Below are 24,559 nucleotides of genomic sequence, written 5' to 3'. Positions count from 1 at the left end.
TTGTCGCCGCACATTCCGAGGAACTGACGACGGAGGAGTTGATGGAACTACAGATGCAGCAACACACAGAGGTTCTACAGGAGATCGGTATCGCGGAGGAGGCAGAGGCGGAGGAGGTTACCTTATAAAATGAGATAAAGGAAGTCTTTGCAACGTGGGAAAAAGTTTCGAACTTTAAAGAAAAGAAACACCCTGGAAAAAGTTGCAACTGCTCGTGCAGCGGCGCTATTTAATGACACTTGCCTAACACTTGACTTTATTGGAAAGAAACCCTGAAAAAATTGCAACTGATCGTGCAGCAGCGCTATTTAATGACACTTGCCTAATGCTTGACTTTATTGAAAAGAAATCATGAAAAAATTGCTAATGATCACGCAGCGGCGCTATTTAATGACACTTGCCTAACTCATTTCAGAAACATTCTAAAGGGGAGGACTAAACAAAGCTCCTTGGATAGGTTTCTATTGAAATGCCTTGAGAATGAAAGTGAGGAAAGTGTGGCAAAAAAGAAAAAAAAAGTAGTGAAGAAAATTAAGTTAAGCAAAAGTGAAAGAAAAAAACATTACAGTACGCTAATCGGCTTCGCCAACATCTGTTTATTCCTTGAGATTCTCTTTTATGTATTAGGTTTTATTTTGTTTGTATATAATATTTGCTCATTATAAATACATTTTCTTATGTTGAAAACATTTAACAAAAAATTGGGGTGTTTTTTTAGGGGCTGGCACGAATTAATCTCATTTCAATTAATTTCAATGGGGAAAATTGATTTGAGATACGATTATTTTGACTTATGAGCTCGGTCACAGAACGAATTAAACTCGTATCTCAAGGTACCACTGTACTTCCAATATGAACACTCATAAATTTATAATGGCTGAAGACTGTAATTGTGTTTTAAATCCAGACCTGGATAGGTCTTTTACTACAGAGGCGGTAACATCTAATACCACAAAAACAATCACACAGTTTGTAATGGACCATAACTTATCATACCCATGGAGATTCTTAAATCCAGACTCAAGAGCATATTTATCCTTTTCTCCAGTACAGCATACTTACTCAAGAATTGATTATTTCTTTATTGATAATAATGTACTGCCCACTATCAGATGTTGCAAGTTGTTATATCTTATCACGTACCTCTGATCTTGTTGCTTGTATCACTATGCCCTACACACTCATTTTGTAACTTGCGCCTTAACCCCATGTCTTTAACAGATGAGAACTTTACAGAATCCCCCCCCCCCCCAACTAATTGCCTATTTTTAGAGACATGTGCATCCTGAGGCCACTGGAAAACTGAAGGCTTTTTTAAGAGGACAGATTATTTCAAATCTTTCTCATAAAAATAAATTGGAGACCAAAAAGCACCAGAGTTAATCAGTGAAATTATCAGAATAGATCAAGAATACACCAGATCTCTGAATAAGGCACTTTATAGGCAAAGATAAGTTCAGAATTTAACCACTTGACAACAAAAGAAATGGAACAGCTTATTTTTTAAATTGTGACATCATTACTATGAACACAGAGAGAAGGCTAATAAGATTTTAGCTTAATAAATCCCCATGGCTGATGTTTGCAACACAATTACAGAAATTACCAACACAGATGGAGATAAAATAATGACTTATTACAATGTGCATCATAAAGACCAATTTAATTTCTGAATAATGATGTTAAGATACTCTCCAAAGTTCTAGCTAAAAGGATTAAGAAAGTGCTTCCTTCTGTAATATCACAAGACCAAACCGGATTTATTAAAGGCAGACACTTAGCTTCTAATCTTTGGCATTTGCTTAATGTAATAACACACTAGAGATCATTATTATCTTTAGGTGTAGAAAAAGTATTTGACATGGTTGAATGGGACTACCTATTCACCACATTGCACAAATTTAGGTTTAGCCCAAATATGCATGCATGGATCCAACTACTCTATACTAGTCCGGAAGACTCTGTCTGCATTGACAACATAATCTCAAACTACTTCAAATTAGAATTTAGTACTCAAAAAGGATGTCCCCTATCACCCTTTCTTTTTACAATTGTCATTGAGCCATTGGCCATTCACTTTCGAAATGCATCAGAGATAAAGGGGATTATCACAGAAGTACTTGAAATGAAAAATCAATATATGCAAATGATATAGTACTGTATATATTAGACCCACAATGCACTAACAGAACTTCAAAAGATATCTGGACTCAAAATTAATTTGAATAAAAGTATGCTTTTTCCAGTGAACTCTCTAGCATACAACACTAGACAGGACACCTTCCCATTTATTTTATCCGATCAGTTTAAATACCTAGGGGTAAACATCACAAGTAAATATAACAATCTTTTTCAACAAAATTTTGTTATCAGCATGGAAAAAATTAAACAAGATGTGAACAGATGGTCTACACTCCATCTCACGTTAGCAGGGATAATTAATACTGTCCAGATGAACATTCTTCCCAAGATTCTTTTTCTGTTTCAGAGCATATACATTAACGTTTATTTGGAATTTGAGTCATTCAAGGGGTGACCCTACAAAGACCTAAAGCAAAAGGTGGCATGGCACTACCTAACTTTCAGTTGTATTGCTTGGTGGTAAATATGCAAGTTATGACCTGAGGCCTCATGTATAATGCCGTGCGTAGAATTCACACTAAAACATGGTGTAAGGACAAAAGCGGAAATGTTCGTACGTACAAAAAATCCAGATGCATAAATCTGTGCGTTCGCCAAATTCCACATTCTTCCACTCCATAAATCCTGGTCAGCATGAAAAGTAACACACGTGCACGCACCTGCTGCCACTCCCTAAACTCCTCCCAGAATTACACCTCTTTGAATATGCAAATCAATATAAATAGCCCTTAAGCTCGGCGTTCTGTGAAAAGGCAATGGCAAAAGCACGGGGGGGAAATAGAAGAATTTCAGCAAATACCAAGTAGAGGCAAGGAAAAAAGGTGTTGTTTTAAACGGTGGTATAAACAACAAAAGGAAGTTGATCGAGTGACATAGAGTGTCGGAGAAACTCGAAAGCTGAAGTTAACAAAGTCGCACAGTGCCCGAAATAAAAAAAAAGTTGTCAGATATCAAAGTCGCAGTGAAAAAGCGAGTCGTAGCCCACCATCTGAGTGTCATATGAAAGCTTATTATTGTACAGAGATAATAAAATAAGCACACAGTGGGAAAATAGCATGAAATGTCAACTTTAATCTTGAAATGTCCACTTTAATCACGTAGTTTATTTTGTCATTAAAGTAGAACATCATAAACTTCATCTTAAAATCGTTTAATTCACTACTTTCTCAAATCCCATCGTAACTAAAGTAGCACGGTAAATGCTTTGCTTTGTATTTGATCTTCTATGTGCTCTATGTGTGTGAATCACTACGTGCTTCTTAAATGGACTTTCTCTTCCTCCGACAGGACATAGAATCCATTACAAGTATATCCAGGGCAAGATTCAACCTGTAAACATTGCAATCTAGCTCTGGCCTCACTGGGCCAAATGTTTTAGAAGTGCACCAAATTAACATCATTTTAGACAAAAATCTTTGAATGCCTTTCACACAGCCTTGGTGACACAATCACTCCTAACCCATTAACAGCTGTGTTTGGTGTATTACCAAATGGGTTTAAAGTGGAGAAGGACAAATTGATTGTGATTTCCAATATCACAATACTAGCACATAAACTTAGCTGGAAGACTCCCAACCCATCTGTCATAAGTCAGTGGGTAACTGATATTCTATACTATTTGAGATTGGAAAAAATCTGATTCTCGCTTAAAGAATCTGTTCAAACTTTTTTTAAAATATGGCAAGATCTAATTAATTACATTTTAGAATAAGCATTAATATTGAGGAAAAGGACATTCTATCTTCTTTGTTGGTTTTTAAATATTTTCTCTTGCTGTTGGCTTTCTGCTCTTTCTCTTGGGTGGGGGTTAAATTCTGTTTTGTTAAGTTTGACTTGATTGTATGTAATATTATCTTCTTTGTTAAGTTAGACTTGATTTTATGAAATGTTATTTTTCTTCAAATAAAGTTAGAAAAAATTCTCAAATAGGGACTTCTCCCATTTCAAGTGCATCCTTCTTGGAGACGGGTTTGTCAGTAAACACCAACTTTCGGTGTTGTCGTTCTTTAGACAGATCCTGAGGTAGAGAAGGTGGGACCTCCAGACAAAACCCGGAGGTGACATTGGAAGTTATCTCTGGACTGTAGTCTGTGGATGAAAAAAAGGAGGCATTAGTGGCCTCAGACACTTGCTGAAGAGGTGTCACCTTACCAGAGCATTGTACATTCTCCCTGTGCACAAACGTGTGACAGCAGAAAGTAAGCCTCTTCCTCCCACGTCTGAGTGGGTTTTTGTCCCACATACCCAAGGACAAGCAGGTTAGGTTAATTGGCAACTTTAAATTGGCCTCAGTTTTAGTATGGCTATGTGTATGAGAAGGCCTTGTGATAGACTGGTGCACTGGTGCCCTGTCCAGAGCTGTTTCCTGATTTGGAGCGCTACTTGGATAGGTTCCACCCTAGGGTGAACAGACATCCTGGTTTGACTGGTACAGTCCGACTTTCAGGCTATGTGACCCATATAGTTTGACCAGACGTCTCCTTTTTTACCTAGAGAGTCCTGTTTTTATGCATTGTGTTCTGTTTTATGCCTAGCATCCCAGAATTGAAGATAATGTCCCATTTGGTCCATTTTGGCCCATTTTTAGGCAACCAAAATGCATTTTCATGTGCATTTTTACATGGTGCACAGTACTCTGTGGAGAACTGGGGGTCTTCAATTTTATTTGCACCTGGCACACTATGACCATAGAGTGGATTAATTAGGTGTGGGAGTTTTATGTTTTGCTATGAAAAAAACATAGGGGCTCTTACTTGTAAGGACCTACAAAAATACATTTACCAAACTGCATTTTGTTAAATAATGTCAAACATTATTTTGGGAGTATTTTGAATTTCGTAAAGATCAAATCTTGTCTCTTCTCATTAGTCAGTTACAAAGTACCTTGGTTCAGGTCAGTAATAACCTGACCTGACTTCAACTTCAAGCATTAAATAAATACTTTGGCAGATATTGTCAACTATTTATATAGTTTATGGTCATGAAAAGTAACCATTCCGAGGCAAAGCTTCCCAGTAAAATTGTCATGAAAAGTAATTGAATAGATACAATCCATACTTTATAACATGACAATTAATCTGAGATATTTGTTGTAATGGATAAAGTAAGCAATTTCAGGTTTTCAGTTTTCAACTTTTTTGGATACACATTTTCTGTACCCAGTATGGAAAAAAGGTACCATGATTCTGAAAATGATTATAAACATGTCTATTGTCTTTTACAAATATTGCTGTATTTGGATAAGTTGTGGTTGAATAGTTCTCTGAAGATCAAAGTAAGTTTAATTATGTTAATTTCTCTCAACATATATTATTTTTTCTTGGGATATTCCAATAAGTTGATTGAGTCATTAATGTATCAATGAATTTTCACTGTATTATCAATGTGTATACATTTTCTCATGTATATGTATAAACAATTACATATATATGGAGTTAATGCAAGGCTACAGGTGCAGGCATCTGCAAAGGAAAAAAGTTAAATGTAATTTCCATCCTGAAAATGAAAGAAGGTTAAAGACAACATTTTGGCTATATGGCCTTCATCAGGTACGCAACTGAAAAGGAAATGCAGGAGAAAAGGAGAGAGCAGGTTTGAAAAAGCTGCCATTAGATAAGATGAAGGGAGACATTAAAAAATTAGTCGGTCATTAAGATCTGGAGAAATATGTGATCCCTGGCTGAGAATGAACTTAGATTGTTGTTTTTTTTCTTTGAAAAGTGCCTTTAAAGTCCTGTAAAAGAACACAGAGATAGTACTGCCATGGTCAAAGGATGTGAAGTGTTCATGCTTATGCTTGAACATGCTCACTGAAATGGTCCGCTAGTCCCCCCTCTCTTTCACCTATGTAGATGTTTGGCCATTTCCTACAAGAAATGCGGTAAGCAAGATTTTTAGATAGGCAAGAGACCTGTTGTTTAATACTAAATTTACAAGAGGGACCAGATACAAGGTGTTGTTAATGACATATTTGCAAGTGACAAAGTCGTTCCTGATACAGCTCAAAGTGCCTGGTAAGCAATGTGGTTCTCCTCTGAGAATTGATCTGCAGTCAAGAAGTTTGCTTAGATTGATATATATTTATTTATTTACCCAGCACTACATATGTGAGAAAGTGGGAAGATGGAATGATAAAACGTAGTTACAAATTATATATATTACCAAACTTTATTATCACTAAATGTGGTCCATTTATTACATAACTATAGTTAATGTTGCAAACCTTCTCTAACTACAATATTGTAGGTTTTTCCTACTGGTGCAAAGAACACAAATCACAATGAATATCTTCATATACAGTATGGTTCCATTTAGGGTGGCTTGAGGCCATGACAAAAATAGCGAGGGAAATGTTTGATTAAAATGACGTATAATGGATGGGAAATTATTTCTTTGTTGAAAAGCAAGTGTTTGTAAACCTCCACGACCTCCAAGGGTCATAATCATTGCACCACCATGGTGCTGCTTCGCTGGTGATATATCACTCTGTAGTATGACTAGTCAATTGCTTCTGGGGGGACAAGGCCAAACGTTATGTGTCAAAACCTGACTTATAGTGAGAAATACCAGTGTGCTGGTAAATGTGGTAAAAAATCTTCAGTAGTTAAAATGAATACATTTTATATTCACTAAGGAATATTAAAATGTTTGCTGGAGTTTAGACAGACTGTTATTAAAGCTGTGGTAATCTGAAAATGTGTATTTGTGGGTTATAAGGGGCATGTGAACTACCAGACTGGAAATATTTTTACGTTTGCCATTTTTATCTTTCTTTCAACTTGCATAAAAAAGATCAGCAACATTCACTCCCTTTTGCCAGCCAAATAAATATCATCATGGTGTCATGTTTGGTATTGGTTTGGGCCAAAAGTGCTGCTAAAACTTTCCATGCATTTCCAAGCATTATTATTTTCAGGAGTAAGTACTTTTAGCATGCTTTCGGTTTTACTTGAAATAAAGAAAACAGTTTCTGTCAGTTTAGAGTAATATATACACACATATATATTGTAGCTATGTTTACCCAAAATTACCAAAGTTCAACAGCTCTAGTTTTCAAAAAACAAACTATCTTCATTTTAAAAACTTTAGTAAAAATTCAAAGTAAAACAGTAAACAGAAAAAGGAGAAAATTGATATAGCAAAGAAAACAAAAGTTCTTGTTTAAGAGAAGTTCTGTTTAAAGCTTTCTTTAAGTTTACTGTAAACAGGTCTTTTGGTCTCTGCTAGCACTGGGACCTCTTCTAAACAATAAGTGACTCCATTAACACACTGCATCTTAATTATAGCAAGAAAGTTCTATCCCTTATCAACTTACAGGGGGTAAAGGCTATACCATTGTCTATGACTATGAAATAAGATTATATTCTATTCAAATTAAGCAAACACTAATATGAGTTTAACTCAAAGCTTTAACTTTCTAAGATTGCCTCTTTATTATAAAATTGTTTCACCCTATAGATGTTTTCAGTAACTCAGTTATTGTGCAGTGTTATAGTATTCTTTAAGATGGTGGTTATAAAGTTTTCACGTTTTATAATTTAAAATAATCACTTTTTATTTGCAATTTTAGGGAAGAAGAATTCTCTGCTGCTGCAGAAATTCCAGAAAGATCTGAACGCGGGTGTGTTCAACACACAGGAGAACGAGATTCTGAAACAGATTATCAAACAGGACCGCGAGATGGTGATGATGGTGGATCGCAAGCAGTCAATGACAGGGATGAACTCAACCCCAGTCTCTGGAAATTCGATCATTAACTCACCTGCTCAGCCTCCATACTCCACCACTTTTAGCCACTGTCAACTACAACAGTCATCAGTTCCAGCCTACAGTGCATCCTCCACTGCAGCACCATCTCCAAGGTTCATAGCTACTCCTCAACAGCCAGTTTATGCTATGCCAAGCATGTCTCACAGCAACCTGAATTCATCTTCCCCAAGTCCACAAACACCGCTACAACTGCAACAACAGGCCGGAATTTTATCACCTTGTTCATATACCACAGCTGTGTGCAGCCCCCCAGTGCAGAGTCCATTGGCAGGCCGCACTTTTCAGTATGGCTCTCCAACTGCATCCCAGCTATCACTCTTGCAACAGCAAACACAACAACCTGCATCTCAGTCTCAATCACAACCACCACCACAGCAGCAACAGCTGCAGAAGGCACCTTCACCCCAGAGAAGTGATATGCACAAGAGCACACAGGCTCTGCATTCCACAAGTCTGAGCCGAGATGTGAGGCCACTGTCAGCCTCCCAACCTTCGCTCCCTCATGACACATCTCTTATCACCAGGCCACATCCTTCATCAGGAGAGTCTTTGGCATCCATACCTCCTCCAGTGTCTTCTGTGCAGGGCACAAGCCTACAGAGTGGGACTCGAACCACAGTACCGCAGAGAGTGAACCTCTTCCGGCAGATGTCCTCAGGAGCATTGCCTCCAGTTCGTGTGAATCCGTCGTCCCAGCACAGGGATTCACTGAGCTCCAGAAGGGAATCTACAGTCTTAAGTAGTACAGAAGCTGACCAAGACAAGATGCGTTTTGCCTCAAATTTATGATCTCGTTTTTTTTTTTTTTTTTGTTTTTTTTTTTTTTTTTTTCTTTATTTTGCTTGTTGGTGCAAGGACACTTTGTTTACCAAAAGACTTAAGAATATTTTTAATTTTACAATGCTTACTAAAAAAAATACAGAAATAAATCACATGTACAGACTATTATATAATATTTTTGAAACCCACTTCAAATATTAAAGAATGTACTATATCTTTCTGTCCATATATATTGTCTGTGTGTGTGTATGTATATATATATATATATATATATATATATATATATATATATATATATATAATATATATATATATATATATACCTACAGTATATATATATATATATATATATATATACCTACAGTATATAGGTATATAGTATATATATATATATATATATACACGTACACACACACACACTGTATGTGGATAGGGGATTTGGAAGAATAATCTTTAAAACTCCAGTGTTAAACCTTGTCTTCCTCCAATTTGACTTTGGAAGTGAAATTATTATTATTTTTTTTTTATTTTATAACTGAAATACAACACTGACCCAAGATATTACTCTGATTTTTTTTTCTTCAAAAACCAAAATTGTTTAAAAGGAAAAATAAAACTATAACAAGCAGGAAAAATCATCAAGGACAGCATCACTGTGCAATCAACAAAAACGCTGTGTTGAAGACAACACACTTATAAAAATTATGTATAAATCTCTTCACTTCAAGAAACATATTTTATTGAAAATAAATATGTAGATATTGATGCTTGAGATTCAAAATCCATTTACAGGTCTTCTGTATAATCACAAATCTTGTTGGTGAGTTAAGACCAAGCCAGTGTTATGGGTCCAAGGAATAAAAGGTTGTATTTGCTGCTTTTTTTAGTGTAAATGTTTGTCTGACAGCATGAAGGATAATATATTTTCTTTTCTATTCTCAGAAGAAGAGAGAGAATAAAAAAACATTGCTTAATAATAATGAGTGTACATTTATAATATTTATAAACTGAATATAACCATTATGCAATAGACTGTGATATATACAATTAACTAAATGTCATCTGTAAATAGTTTTTTAAGTCTGGTGTTTCCAGACACTGTGTGGTGCATCCATGACAATGTCTTATTTAAATCAGGAACATATTTTCATCTGTTATAAAAACACAAATCCATAAACTGATAAAAAATAAAATGTTAGAAAAATATATAGCAAACAGATATCAGGGAATAGAAAACCTTAATGCAATTTTTGGTGTTTTATGAAAAGACAGCATTTGTACATTTTACAAAGCTGATGAATATATGTTTCTTTCAAAAGGCAAATAATCACAAGGGTTAGGTCACTGTAAGTGGTAAGACAGTTCAGCAATATAAATAAATATGAGTGCTTGGCAGTAGGAATATCACCCAGAATTAGTCTAGTATATCACAAACTCACCATAGTGTAGAAAGGTCAGATCTGGAAACATGGTACCAATTCTGTGTTAATCAGTACACATTATGACATGAATGTTGACGATCCTTTATTGAATTGTCAAAGAAGGAAACACAATATTAAATAATATAAAATAACATTCTCAGATCTGCTAATCCAATTCAGGGGCTTGGAGAGCTGGAACCTATCCTGGTAGTATTGGGAACAAAGCAGACATCAGTCCTGGGCACTGCACCAGCCTAGAGGGTATATGCACACTCATGCTGGAGCCAATTTAGTGTTACCAATAAACCAAACCTAAACAAACATAAGGACAATGTACAAATCTTCCCCAAACAACAAATGAATACTAGATACCAAGGCTTCTCGATGTCTACTGTGCTTACCCTTACGCTTGTCACAGTATGGATTTTTGTGTGCACTTTGTATAAAACAAGTAGTAATAAGGGGGGATTTTAATTAAAAAGATATTTTATAAGAACAGTACTGAAATATTTAATACAGGAGATACTGGCCACCCCACAAGAGAGAGATTAGGAGCATGCGCTGATAAAGTGCATTGCTGCACCGACCACATGACAAACCAACTCAGGATCCCAGATGAGAAACCGAGTGCAGCGATGCAACGGGTGACACCTCAGCATCACACTAGGTCAGATGTGAGGTTTTTTATGGTGGCTGGTGTGCCAATTCTGCCACCAACCCCCAGGTTTTCCCTGCAGGGCCGGATGCAGATTAACGTCTTACCCAGGACAGAGCAATTGCAGGTTATGGGCCTTGCTCAAGGGCCCAACGAAGTAGAGTCACTTTTTTTGGCATTTACGGGATTCGAACCGGCAACCTTCCAATTGCCAGTGCAAATTCCTAGCCTCAGAGCCACCACTCTGCCCTTACCCCCACAAGGCTAGAATAAATTAAGTGTTATATTTCCTACTGTCTTTCTGTTAATGGAGTTTAGAAAAAGACCTCAGATTTGTGAAATGAAAGCAATGCAAATGAGTTTTACTATGACAAATTATTTCTATACAGTTTGCCAATTTGGTATAATAATTCAGTGTCTGAAAAACATAACACATACATATCAGATAACCTGAAAAGCCAGCATAATATTACATTGTTGTATCATGTGTAAAAATATCATGAAATAGGAGCACTTCATTTAGCTCTGAAAAGTTTAAAAAAATATATTGTTTTAAAGCCTATTTTGCATTAAGGTTTCTATCTCTTTCATGGTCTTTTTAGATAAAGATATAGTTTTTAAACAAATTTGTCTATATGGCATCCTTCTATTTCATTTGCATTAGTCTGACAAGTAGTCCTACGGAAAGCATGCAATATCACAAGCAGTCCATAAATGTTATGCTTTCAGATATTTAAAAGGGAAAAAGGTTTAATATTTTAAAATTAGTGTTTGGTGGAATTATATTTTGCTTACTGTCAGATTAGATTTTTTTCTGTATTTAATGGGCATCTCTTTTTCACAAAGGACATTCTTGCGTATTTGTGCCTATACTATAATCATATTCCATCCTTTGTATAAAAAAAGACTCAGCAAATAATAATAATGATAATAATAACAATGTAACAATAATGAATATTGTGGAAAAAGATGCTAGCATTAAAGAAAGCCAAATGTTTTAGTATGTTAACAAATTGTTGGATATGAATGAAAAACCATTGTGTCTCTGTAAAAAGAAAAAAAAAATCGTACCCTGCTTTACTCGGGCCACATTGCAATTTTCTTCAGTTATCATTTGAAACAGATATGTCACTCATTTATGCAGTATATGGAGCCCATTTCCAAACCTTAGTACCTACATTTTCTGCTTAAGTGTATGTGTGTGTGTGTGTAATTATATATAATCATATAATAATATATGGGGGGGGACCCAAAACTTTCTGGAATTGTTAAAACAACTATTATACAATTTATAGCAATTCCTTTTTAGTTATTGTCAAAATACTCCCCTTGAGATGTAATGCAGTTGTCCCAGCACTTCTTCTATTCTAGGAAACATTTCCTCTACTCATCTTTTTATCAACTTAATTTTAATTTTAAGAACAACAGAAACAAATCGCAGGGGGCGAGATCTTGCAAATACGGGATGCGTGAGGCAACAACCACATTGTTTTTGGTCAAAAACTGACTGATAACATGGCGCTATCAAAATGCAGTTATTCAAAAAGCAGTTTTGTGTGTGCCACTGAACCAGAAATATTTTTCTGATACTTTCCTGCAGATTCCTCAGCAGTTCAGTGTAATGATGCTGATTAATAGTCCGTTCACCAGAAAACTCTTTATTATCAAGTCTGTCAATGTCAAAATACATGATCATGGTTGTATTGATATTCAGTATGACCTGACGTGCTTTTTTACTGCTTGGTGAAAAAAAAATTGCCTTAGTCATGCACACAATTGTAGAATAAATGCCATAAATACATACTCAAATCCGCACGATGCCACTTGGCAGACTGATTAACAAAACTGTAGGCATGCGATACCTAGAGGCTGATACCTAAACCTTAATCTTGTGCTATTGACTGATTCCAGCAATTTTTGGATTTCCTCTTGCATATATATATACAGTATATTTATTACACACACTCACAGAGTATGTAATATGTGTATGAATGAAGTGTTTGTATTTTTATGTAAAAACTGGCCAAAGCAAACTATTTAAGGTAATTAATTTAAAAGCACTTTGTAATAAATAAGTTTTAATTTAGTTGCATCCTAATGTATATAATGTTATGATGCTAAGAGGAAGAAGCATCTTTTTGTCCATAAGTGTACCATAGCTTGTAAAGGGAATGCAGGAAGTCCTTAATTGTCCCAAACTGCAGTGGAGATAGGCAGTACAGTAATGTATATCATATCGTAAAATAGCAGAGTGTTAGTATGCTATTTTTGATACATGCCTTTCATGGGGAATTCTTCCCAGACCTGTGCAATCTTCTTTTTATTTTTTGACTGCTTTAATGAATAGACACAGAATTCAGATCAAAACATTGACTTAAATTGAAGCTTATCAATGAAGCTGAATAACCAGCAAATATAAATATATAAATATTTATTTTCCTTGTATATACAAAGAACAATGTCAGTGCTTGCAGAAGAAAACATTTAATTTCATTTTCTAATTCTTTATTGCAGGTCCAAAACACAGGAATAATAATCCAACTTTTCAGATATGTAGCAATAAATATATAGAGGACAGGAAGGCTGGGATTTCTGTAAATGACTTGTTTTAAATAACTGGTAGAGCAATTTTCCTTATATAGTTATTGTAAAAAATGGCTTGGTACATACACCGTTAGTTGGGTATCAGTAAACAAAAAAGAAGGATTAATTAACTCATCTTTTCTTACATCTACATAATCAGTGGACAAACAGTGTTTGTCTCTATGTCTATTTTTTCTTCCCATTCAATGAAACTTTGAAAATCTAGAAAAACTTAATAAAATAAATACTGAACAATGCCTGGTTTTGTGATTTTTTTTTTAATAATTTAATGTTTTATCAAAAAAATAAATTTGTTCAGTCAAAGTTATTAAATTGTGTTAAGTTTCTGTTTGGACTGAAGTGCACTGTTCTTGAAGGATTTCACTGTAAGTATGTACAGGATGGCTGTGAGAAGTGCTTGACACTAAACCTGACACTAATCTATTGTATATTCCTAAACAATAATGCTATAATTTCAAAGTTATGGCTTTATGGTTTTGTGGTTTGGTAATATAATTAATATGAACTGACATCATGCAATTTTTCTTATAGCATGAGCATCTCTTTTGCACTACAGAGCTAAAAATACTGTTAACAGGAACAGCTAAATTTTCCACTGGTATGATTTGCTGCAAGTGGATGTTTCTATCAATTAACTTAATTTTGTGTACAGTAAGACACACAGTCAAACTCAACTTATTTTCTGGAACATTTTTCAAATACTTTGCAAGGTGCTTTGAAAAATAATATTTACATCTACCAGACCAAGTAAGTATTGCTGATGAAATACAGAAACATATTTACTTGGTTACTTTATGCTTATGGTGGATCTTTGCTTAGAGCTACTGCTTCACAGATTCAGTATTCCCATGCTTGGTCATTGTTTAAGTGGAGTTTCCTTCCTGTTACATTGTCTGCATGTTAAGTTAATTTTTTATTTAAATGAGCAATGTGATGGTTCCTCCCTTTTTCCAGTTCTGTTGGATTATTCAGATTTGAAATTATTTTGCTTTACATTGTACTGTTTTTATATACAAATTTGTATGTTGATATTGTCTGTATATTTAAAGCAGACATACTATAAATTGGATTTCCAATTGTCTCCTGCCAACAAATTTCAGCCCAGTAGATGATTCACTGGACAGAGTGACAGGAAAGGCCTATAGGTAATTATCTGCAATGGGATTCTAGTGGGCATCCTGAGTGGTAAATGCAAAAAGCCTAAATGTAGGCATTTTGTATATTTCAAACACAATGGGGTTTAAACATGATACTTATAAGATGAATGTAACTGCTTCACTGGACTTATTACTGTCTACAACTAACAGTATAAAGAAGCATTTAATAAGGCTAATATGATGTTGGGTTACATTGCACAATCTAAAGAGTACATGTCAACGGAGACCATGCTTAGACTGTATAACACATTAAAGAAGCTTAATCTAGAGTACTGTGAACAGTTTTGGTCTCCATATTATAAAAAAGACATAAAATGACTAGATTTGGTCTAGGGAAGAGTTTCTAGGCTGATTTAGGAATTGAAAAGTAGGAGCTATGAGGAAGGAATGAATAAGATGAAACTTTATATTTAAGAAGATAGAGATTAAGAGACTGCGGTGGGTTGGCACCCTGCCCAGGATTGTTTCCTGCCTTGTGCCCTGTGTTGGCTGGGATTGGCTCCAGCAGACCCCCGTGACCCTGTGTTCGGATTCAGCGGGTTGGAAAATGGATGGATGGATGGAGATTAAGAGATGGCATGACTGAAGTGTTCAAAATTACAAAGTAAATTAGTACAGCGGATTTTAGGGAGTCGTGGGGTCCAGCTGTTGTAGGACATCTGTTGATGAAGAAAAATTCTCTAGTTTTGACTTTGCTGACGAAGCTATGATCTTTATGGAGTCAATGGTGGCTCCAATCGGGGCTCTCGAGTGACAGAGTGTGGAGTCTGAGTGTTTTGGCTTGTGAGTGTCCTGGATAAAAATCAAGATCCAGGCCTTTAGTGACATCTTGGGCACAGCCATCAGCGGTGTGTCTTACCTTGGCAGTTACATTCGTGTTTCTGCTGACTCTTCCTATGGAGTCAGTAGACGGATTGGGAGAGCATGGGGGGTCATGAGGTCACTGGAAAGGGTTGTGTGGTGCTCTCGATATCTATGCAAAAGGACAAAGGTCCATGTGTTTAGAGTCCTGTTGCTTCCTGTTTTGCTATATGGTTGCGAGACATGGACGCAATACAGTGTCCTGAGACAAAGACTGGACTCCTTGGGTACTGTGTCTCTTTGGAGAATCTTTGAGTACTGCTGGTTTGACTTTGTATCGAATGAGCAGTTGCTCACGGAGTCCTGAATGAGGCACATTACCTTCATTGTGAGTTGCGGCACTACAGCCATGGACCAGACTGGACCAGGCCATGGGAAGGCCCACGTAACACCTGCCTGTGGCAGATAGATGGTCATTTCCAGAGGCTGGGACTGGACTGCGTGTCTGCCATGGGGACTGCCAACCGGGACCCTGAGCTGTTTTGTTGTGTGGTGGATGCGGCAATGTGCTGTACCAGTGCATGCTCCCCAACCAGACCTGATCTTGGCTGTTACTCTGAAATGAGTTCATTAATAGGAACATAATGACACAGTTGGAAACGTCACACAAACATCTCATAGTTTTCTTCACATAGAAAATTATAGATACTTTATTTTTGCAATAAATAAATAAGGATTGACAAGTTGTGTTGGGGTAAATAGCATCCTCTTCTCTAATAAATAGCTAATAAACACAGAAAAAATGTGTCTGCAAATCCATTTAAAATCCATTTAAAGCACAAATTGCAATGAAATATTGATCATTGCCAATTGATGGTTTTAATTGTTTACTTCCAACACTTGAAACTGACTGAGAGTTAACATAGTTAATGAAACAGAAGGGTATGGTGTGCTTTGGCATAGAGTAATGTCTTCATTCCTCAAATAATAAACGTAACATTTTCAAACTCGCTTAATTCAATTCAAGGTCCAAGATGGAAAAACTTTCCAGCTCTCAGCCATGATGCCGCTCAAAACAAGGCAAATGTTAAAACAATACAAATTTCTAGTCCTAATGTCTCACAGTATCATGATCCAACCAGTTGAATGAAACTTAAAATTACCCTTTGTATTTTAAGCTTTTTGGATGAAATATGGTAATTTTCATAGGGTAAAGGTCATGCAGCTAAAGGCTAGATCTCAGTAAATAGGTTATTCTTCTCTGTGCTGTGTGCCATATTGAAATGATTGTAAAATTACTTGTTAATATGAAGGATTCACAGTTTTAATACTAAATATGTTATATCAAGAGAAATGCGTCTCAGTTAAGCCACCTCAGATCATTCTGAAGTGAAGTTTTGAAGGTCACAGAGATGAATAAATAATTTACTGATGTATTGTAAATGCTATGAAAACCCAAAGAAGTATTTGCTGAGGTCTTGTTACATAATAGTAAATGAGTAATAGTTGCATTTTGCAGTATCAAAAAGTGTTACTAAAAACACATATCAGGGTGATTTAATTGGTAAGGAAAAATGGAAATCTGATCAAGGGACACATAAGAAAGAAATTAAAGACTCCCAACTGTCTTGTTACACTCCAAAATCACAACAGAGAATGTCTCATGAAAAGCATGGGACAGGTGACAGATGTATTGGCCTCCTGCATTGACAAACAGGAACAGTATCACTTCCAAATTCTGGGATTTGGCTAGCTGTGCAGAAGACCAGGAAAAGGAGCCGTAGAGACCAAGATGGAGATTAGCTGGATGTGCAAACAAACAGGAAGAGGTAGTCACTGATACTGTAGGTAGAAAGTCGACAAACTTCATACACTGAGAGAAAGGTGCTAGAGATACAATATATTCCATTGAGGCTCAGATGAAGAACAAGCGATACCTACAAGATCGTCACAGCCTTGGGGGCAAGTGACTGTACAAAAACAAAAGAGCTGCTAGACATTCACCTGACTATCTCAACAGAAATGGACCTCAACTTTCAGAGACACGTGAAGCAATACAGAAGCTGCACACTTGAACTTAGAGATATGGCGTAGAGAAGAAATGGATAGAATGAGTTCAAAAGACCCAACAGAAACAAAAACAAATGCTTCTAATGGAAAAAAGACCATCCTTCTTCTTTTTACTGTATCTGTGTTTCATATATGGAAGAAATACTGTTTTCAGTAAAAAAAAAAAAACCTTGACTTTTTAATGGAAAAATGCATTTTGATTTCCCTTGAACATATTTGGCCATTTTCAAAAAAATGTTAGACCATGTGTCTGTGTCTGTGGAAAAAAATTGTGGGCACTGTAACATAAGAGCAAATGGATTTATTCTCCTGAAATATTTTCCACTTAAAAGCAGATTAGGTTTTCGGTGAATTGCAACTACTCAGCCTCAAGATTTTAATGGTTATACTAATGACCGTCAAACCAGTCCTAAGAAATTCACAATATTTTGCATACACATTAAAGATTTTGAAGTAAGACTTTTTGCTAATTGTGAGCTTGAACTTGGTGTTTTTAAAGTAGTGGTAATGTACTGTATCTTGAATATATTTTGGTAAATACACACCTTACTCACAATTGCAAGCATAAAGAAAGGTGTGTGCTAACCATATCAGATTTTTCTTTAAACAAAACAGCTCAGAGAGTACTACATCTCAGATATTGCCACATATTATATTTATCATTGCAAAAAATATGTTCTTGCTGGTTAGCCAGTTGGACACCAGACTGTTTACTACCACAAAGTAGCCACATGATGGGCCGACATCTTAGCAAAGGTTTGTGTCTGATGCACAACTGATAAAACCAGGACAGGTTTCCACCTCTGCAATCCTATAAATGAATGAAGGGGATTTGAAAATAGATGGATAAATGGAGGGTGGCGCAGTGGGTAGCGCTGCTGCCTCGCAGTTGGGAGACCTGGGGACCTGGGTTCGCTTCCCGGGTCCTCCCTGCGTGGAATTTGCATGTTCTCCCCGTGTCTGCATGGGTTTCCTCCGGGCGCTCCGGTTTCCTCCCACAGTCCAAAGACATGCAGGTTAGGTGGATTGTCAATTCTAAATTGGCCCTAGTGTGTGCTTGGTGTGTGTGTGTGTTTGTGTGTGTCCTGCGGTGGGTTGGCACCCTGCCCAGGATTGGTTCTTGCCTTGTGCCCTGTGTTGGCTGGGATTGGCTCCAGCAGACCCCCGTGACCCTGTGTTCGGATTCAGCGGGTTGGAAAATGGATGGATGGATGGATATATGGAAAGCTCCTGTAAAGTAAGTGCATTGATTCCAAATGCTTTTATTTCTGTAATATAATGCAAATGCATTAACTGTCTTGTTATGATTTTCTTATTATAAATGGTGATACTTTGAGATGACTTTCTGTAAAGGAGTAAATATTGTTTATATAATTGGTGTAATTTGTCCTATTAACGCAATTTTTAAGTGTGATATATGTAATTATCTTTCCCAAACTATGTGGAAATACTGTTGGATTTATCAACATTACATTCAGTATTAAGATTTTCCAAGAAACCACAGATAAGAGCCATACCCAATGTTAATTTTAAAATTTCTTTTCTACGTCACATTGTAGTCACCCACAGCACCATCTAATTTGTTAAAAGATATTATTTTGTCCTGGATATCAAAATTAATAACCATGAGAGAATATACAATATAAAAGAACCAGGCACCTATGGATTAGTAAATATTCAAAACAGTACAGAATAAAGAAAGCATAATGTATTTTACTCTAATCACAGTGTATTTCTAATTAATTTAGTATTGGTACAAATACCTACATGTAAAGAAGATGAATGCAAGGTGGTTTGCACTCCATTTGATAATGCCATGTGTAAAAAAGACCACAGACCCATGAACATCCCAATGATGTCTGTAGGAGGAGGAGAAGAAGAAGAGAACATTCTAGGGAAGGATTCTGCAAATAAGAAGAAAAAGGTGACATATTTCTATTGTAAATCTTCCATTTTCTGTTGTAAATTCTTTTGAAAAATTTCTAAAACAAATTTAATATCAAATTTATTTTAAATTCTATTAGAAAAAAGATACATTTCTGGACCTCTGAGATAAGATAAAATTGCTTGTAAAAGAGTGCATTCATGAAGACACTGAGAAGATGGACAAAGAAAGCATTGTTGAAATCCTTTTTCTAGAGGTATCAGAGAAATTTTAGGTTGGCGCTAATAATGTACAAAGTGTAAACATTTGTATCAGAGCTAATACTATACAAAGCAAATGAGACTTTGTCATTCTATTATTCATAACCTCATCACGGCATACGGCTTAAGCAGCCAGCAAAAACAGGCTGTAGCTCAAATTAATTGAAATGAATAAAAATATTACTTTTCCGAGAGCAAATAACCCTTATTTTATATATCACCTACCAGAGCTTCTCTAACATTGTTTACATCCTGTGAAGGAATGACTAGCTGGCATAAGTTTGCCAGTTGTAAGGATGGCATCAGAAGGACACGGTGCAGGCAATTTACACAGAAAGTAAAAGACGAAGAAGGGAACTCTGGTGCTGTAAGGAAGTTGTTAGGCTGGGGCACCAGCATAAATCTGAGAAAAAGTTAGCCTCGGTGGAAGCACACAAAGCATTCCCCAGGATGACAAGTTGTTGGTAATTGTATGGCGGATATTTTAGCCTTTTCAGCTTACAGATTTCAAGATTTAAGAGACCATAGCTTGAAAGTCTTGTCAAGCTGAATGGGAATGCAGTGTTTTCTGGAAAAGCTGGAAGGCAAAACAGGATTTAGAACATTTTGCTTAGTTAGAAAGTGTAGCTTTTGATTCCCATGGGAAAATAAAATTGAGCTTGTGGTAATGGTTCTGCAACATTCTGTAAGCTCTCTGCTAATGGAGAAGGCAGATGTTTTATGTGCATTTGTGTTCTTTTTGGGCAAGAGAAGAGGATGACTAATGCCTTTTAATTGACCTTTTTCAGAAAGAGTTTTCTCTTAGTTCAGTTGCTGCTTTTCTGACACTTGTGTAAAGATCTCAGCTAATTTGCTGCCAGAGACAAAAAAATGGACACTTTGAGATCATCCTTTCTCTTAGCTGAAACAGTTACTTAAATGGAGTTTTCTATCTGCTGCTGCTTAGCTGGACATTTTCACAGAGTTCACTCTCCAGGAGTCTTTCTTTTCATTTTAGCTTAAGGATATATCATTTGTAGCTAAGGACCACCTGGAGCGTTTTACTGATATGAATGCTGTCTTAACCCACCCGGGAAGTATGGTTCTTTGTATTTCTTATATTTGCTGTTTTTATGGTTTTTACAGTGACCTGAAATGAAGAATGGACTCCTTTGGTACTGTGTCTCTTCGGAGAATCCTGAGGTACCACTGGTTTGGCTTTGTGTCGAATAAGCACTTTCTAGTGGAGTCCCGAATGAGGCATTGTGCATTGTGAGGAAGTGTCAATTATGGCACTACGTCCATGTGGTGTGATTCCCCAAGGGATCCTCATTGTTAAGGACACAAGCAGCCAAGGGACACCCATGTAATACCTGGCCGTGGGACTGGACTGCCTGGGGGTTGCCAACCAGGATCCCGAGCTGTTTTGTCATGTGGTGGGTGTGGCAACGAGCTGTACCAGTGCATGCTCCCCCACCTGACCTGGTTTGGATGCAAATAAATATAATTATTAAGCGAAAGCTTAAATCAAAGTGTCTGTCTCATTGCTACTAGTTAGCCAAAAAGTTAACATTGATCATTCCTTGTCTAACTGCAGTCCCTTAAATGCTCAGGGGGATGCCTTTGAGATGTCCTGTATTAGTGGTAAAACTTGGTTGATGTTAAGATATAAAAGTAAATGTTGTGTTTGAGGACAATTACAGTTCTTGGTCCCATCACAGCCATGCTAGATAGAGAACAATTTGTCAGTTCTAGTCAGCAAGCCACCTTCCATTAGAGGTACCTAAGGTTGAATATGCAGGTTAAAATACGGACAGTAAGATAGGTAAGTGGTCACAGGTAACAGTTGTATTGCTGATTGTGATATTTCTTCATATCCTCCATTAAGGATAAAACCTACAAGGTTAGTTATTACTTTTTATGATTACAGGTGTCTATGCTAAAGCATTGATACCTACTGTCTGTTAGATACAAATACAGTCCCATAAAAAACCATACTTTCTCTCAGATAAGGCAGGCTTTTGGGGTACTGGCCAAGGAGAGTCTGACATGTTTTGGGCAACTGAAGGCCAGGAACACCATGTTAGATCTTCTCTAGCAGTTCCTGCTCTCCCTCTAGTACTGAGCATTTAGACTAGAGGGTCACTTCTGACCTTGAAATTATGAATTTCGAAAGATGGGACTGACAAAACTGTAGTGAAAACACAATACTAAATTTAAGTAATGTATTATAGTATATTATAGAATGGATACAATAATTTAGAATTAAACTATTAAAGAACAAATTATTATAATTTCATGAAGTAGCACAATACATGAATAATGAAATAAATGAAAATGGATATTCAAATAAGAATGGAATAAAACTAAGTCAGAAAAACAAAAGCCAGAATAAAACATAATATAAACTATAAATTGCTAAATTTCCTTTTGGGACAAATAAAAGTACTATGCATAGTTCAAAATCCAGAAATTTTCAACGAAAAAGTTTCAAAGAGCACTAAATCTTTTAACAAACGAAAACATGTAGTTAATGCTACAACAAAAGCTGAAGCGAGTGAGAGCCTTATATAGTCTTGTGTCATACCTGTGGACCAGAAAAGTGAAGCAGACTCCTAAGATGATTTAGGATTAATAAAAAGGACAGCAATAAGGGAACAGTGGAAAATATCAAATATATATATAAGAAAGGTGTCCTGGTGAGCTAAAAGTGTATTTTGGGGACTTCAGGTGTTTTCCTTGAAGGATCACAGTGGACTGCTTTATATTTGCTCACACAAGCTGGGATGACAGTATTTAAGCTTTGGAGCTTTACACATAGATGTCCCATACAGAACTACACTGTAACACACTGTTTTAATTCTACAGGATGTATTTTTTGTATTTTCTTTTTGTTTTTCTAAGTGTATAACACACATTCTTATCTTAGAAGGATAGAATGACCAGACTATCCTATCACTTAGACACTAGACCTCTCCCAAGGGAACTCAAGGTATCACAGATAAACACCCTTGAAAAAATAATGCGCTCTGCACATACTTTTAAGAACAAAAAATGTTAAGGTAGAGCTGTCCATCAACAAAATAGCAAACCAAATATCTGTGTGTAACATCCAGAGCCCCATGTGGTGTTTTTAACATAAAGAACAGCCAGGCTGAAGAAGAGAAAGAAAGAGAGCGAGAGACTCCACTCTATAAGAGAGATTCCATACACCTGAACATCAAAGATGCCAGCCTTTCATCAGCCTGAATGCTGACTCTGAAAGCTGCCTAAGGTGATGTGCCTCCTCCTCTTTCATAAATGTTTGCTACTCTTCAATAAATATTTTGACTTTGATTGACAGGCTGTGACCAATATGGACACAGCCACTCTGGGACAGTCCTAGTAATGGGAATTAACAATAGCATGGTCAGAATAGAAGAGATTTAGCCACCCTAATCACAAATCAAAATTAAAACTATGTTTTGAAAACAAATTAACCCAATGGCTTCCATATGGTATAAAATCCCTCAACAGAAGCAAATGATAAAAGGAGTTCCTGGAAACTATTCTCTTTCATTTGTTCATTTAGTTCATTGGCTATTATTCTATTTTAATAAATCTGCTTTGTTTTTAAATTTCTGTACTTTACATATTCTTAATTTACTGAAGTAATGCATTGGACACAGGGTACCTCATGTTGGGAGATTACCACTTTATTTCTCACAGGGTTAGCATGCTGAGAGGGGGACGCCCACCATAGAAAGCAGCACGGTGGGAGTAATGCATTGTTGAATGGTAAGTGACAGTATCCAGAATGTGTCAGCCTTTTTGCTTCTAGGTTATCATCAGGAACCAAAGTATATCAGGCTTTAAGATCTATGTTATATATCCCGGATACGTGTATGTTGTTCACACTAAAGTTAGTGACTCCCTATGTGGAGTACTGAGGAGTGACAGGCCATGCAGGTATCAATTATAATAGGGTCTGTGTGTGAGAGAGTAAGCTAATACATAATGAACTTGGTGAGTCCCTCTAACCTCACAATAATATACACAGAACAGCAAGAGCAATAACCCTAAAACTCTGAAAGAAATTATGGGGTTTGAACCGAAGTGACCCCAATAGACTGCAGAGTTGGGGGAAGAGACGGGCAAACACTCAACTCACAGGAGGAAGAGAGACCAGGGTCAAGAGAGCCTGAGCATTTCTAGTGGATAAGTGCTTGGCTCACCCCTGTAGTAGAGAAACAAAAATTGTAACTGACTTAGCAACAATGTAACTAGGAATTGTTGTGCACATTATTCTGTGGGGGACAAAGCCTTCAGCTAAATTGCACCAACTTTGGAATGACCTCCCTAAATTAATAAGATCAGCTGACTCTATTCATTCTTTAAAAAAAAAAAAACCTTAAAGCTCATTTCTTTAGGAAGGCATTTAACTTACTATTCTGCAAATCTGCAATTTCGTGTCTATGTTTCCATTGTATTTTACTCAAGCCAGACAGGATGAATTTAAATACAGGACACTTGCATGGACTAGTAATCAAAGCACAGTAACATCTGTTGCACCTAGGAGTAACTTGGTTTACAGCTTGGGAAGGGAAGACATGCAGATGCTTCAAGCTGTATCCTATCACCTTACAACCTGTGAATAGGAGATGCCATAGGACTAGAAATTGCCAAATCAGTTTACAGCTTGAGACAGAGAAGGCTGTTAAAACATCAAAAACTTTATTATTCAGGAATAGATGTACTCAAACAGATTAAAGAGTTGGAGCAAATTCATCCATCATATTGACAGCCAGATAATCAGGTGTATGTAACAATGGCGTGTTGCGAAACTCCTGTGGAATTTTAACTCTTAAACCGCTGCCACTGGCTGTATTCGGTTCCCAATGCAAGTTACCAGCATGCCGGAGCCGAGTATATTCAGCGACGTACAATACATTCGTTGAACGCCACAACCGGCCACAGTCGGTTTATAGTGCAATTTGCTAGCATACAGGAGCCAAATATCTTCGACGACGTGCATTCGTTGAAGGCCGTAATTGGCT

At 36.6% G+C, this 24,559-nt stretch overlaps 1 protein-coding gene across 2 annotated transcripts in view; it reads left to right on the top strand.

The window, feature by feature from the left end:
• LOC114652878 (potassium/sodium hyperpolarization-activated cyclic nucleotide-gated channel 1) overlaps positions 1 to 8,918 on the top strand; it is a 360,830-nt gene extending 351,912 nt beyond the window's left edge. The window contains exon 8 of one of the 2 annotated variants that reach the window (XM_028803184.2): positions 7,712 to 8,918. In XM_028803184.2, the coding sequence (XP_028659017.1) occupies positions 7,712 to 8,700 (989 nt within the window). In that variant the 3' untranslated portion in view covers positions 8,701 to 8,918. The remainder of the gene's footprint in view (positions 1 to 7,711) is intronic. The other variant, XM_051928272.1, reaches the window with a different exon arrangement.
• The last annotated feature ends 15,641 nt before the right edge of the window (positions 8,919 to 24,559 follow it).

The sequence above is a fragment of the Erpetoichthys calabaricus genome, chromosome 5 (genome assembly GCF_900747795.2).
Source record: "Erpetoichthys calabaricus chromosome 5, fErpCal1.3, whole genome shotgun sequence".
NCBI classification, from domain to species: Eukaryota; Metazoa; Chordata; class Cladistia; order Polypteriformes; family Polypteridae; genus Erpetoichthys; species Erpetoichthys calabaricus.
The sequence above is the reverse complement of the archived record's forward strand: the minus strand, read 5'-3'. Positions and strand labels throughout refer to the sequence as shown.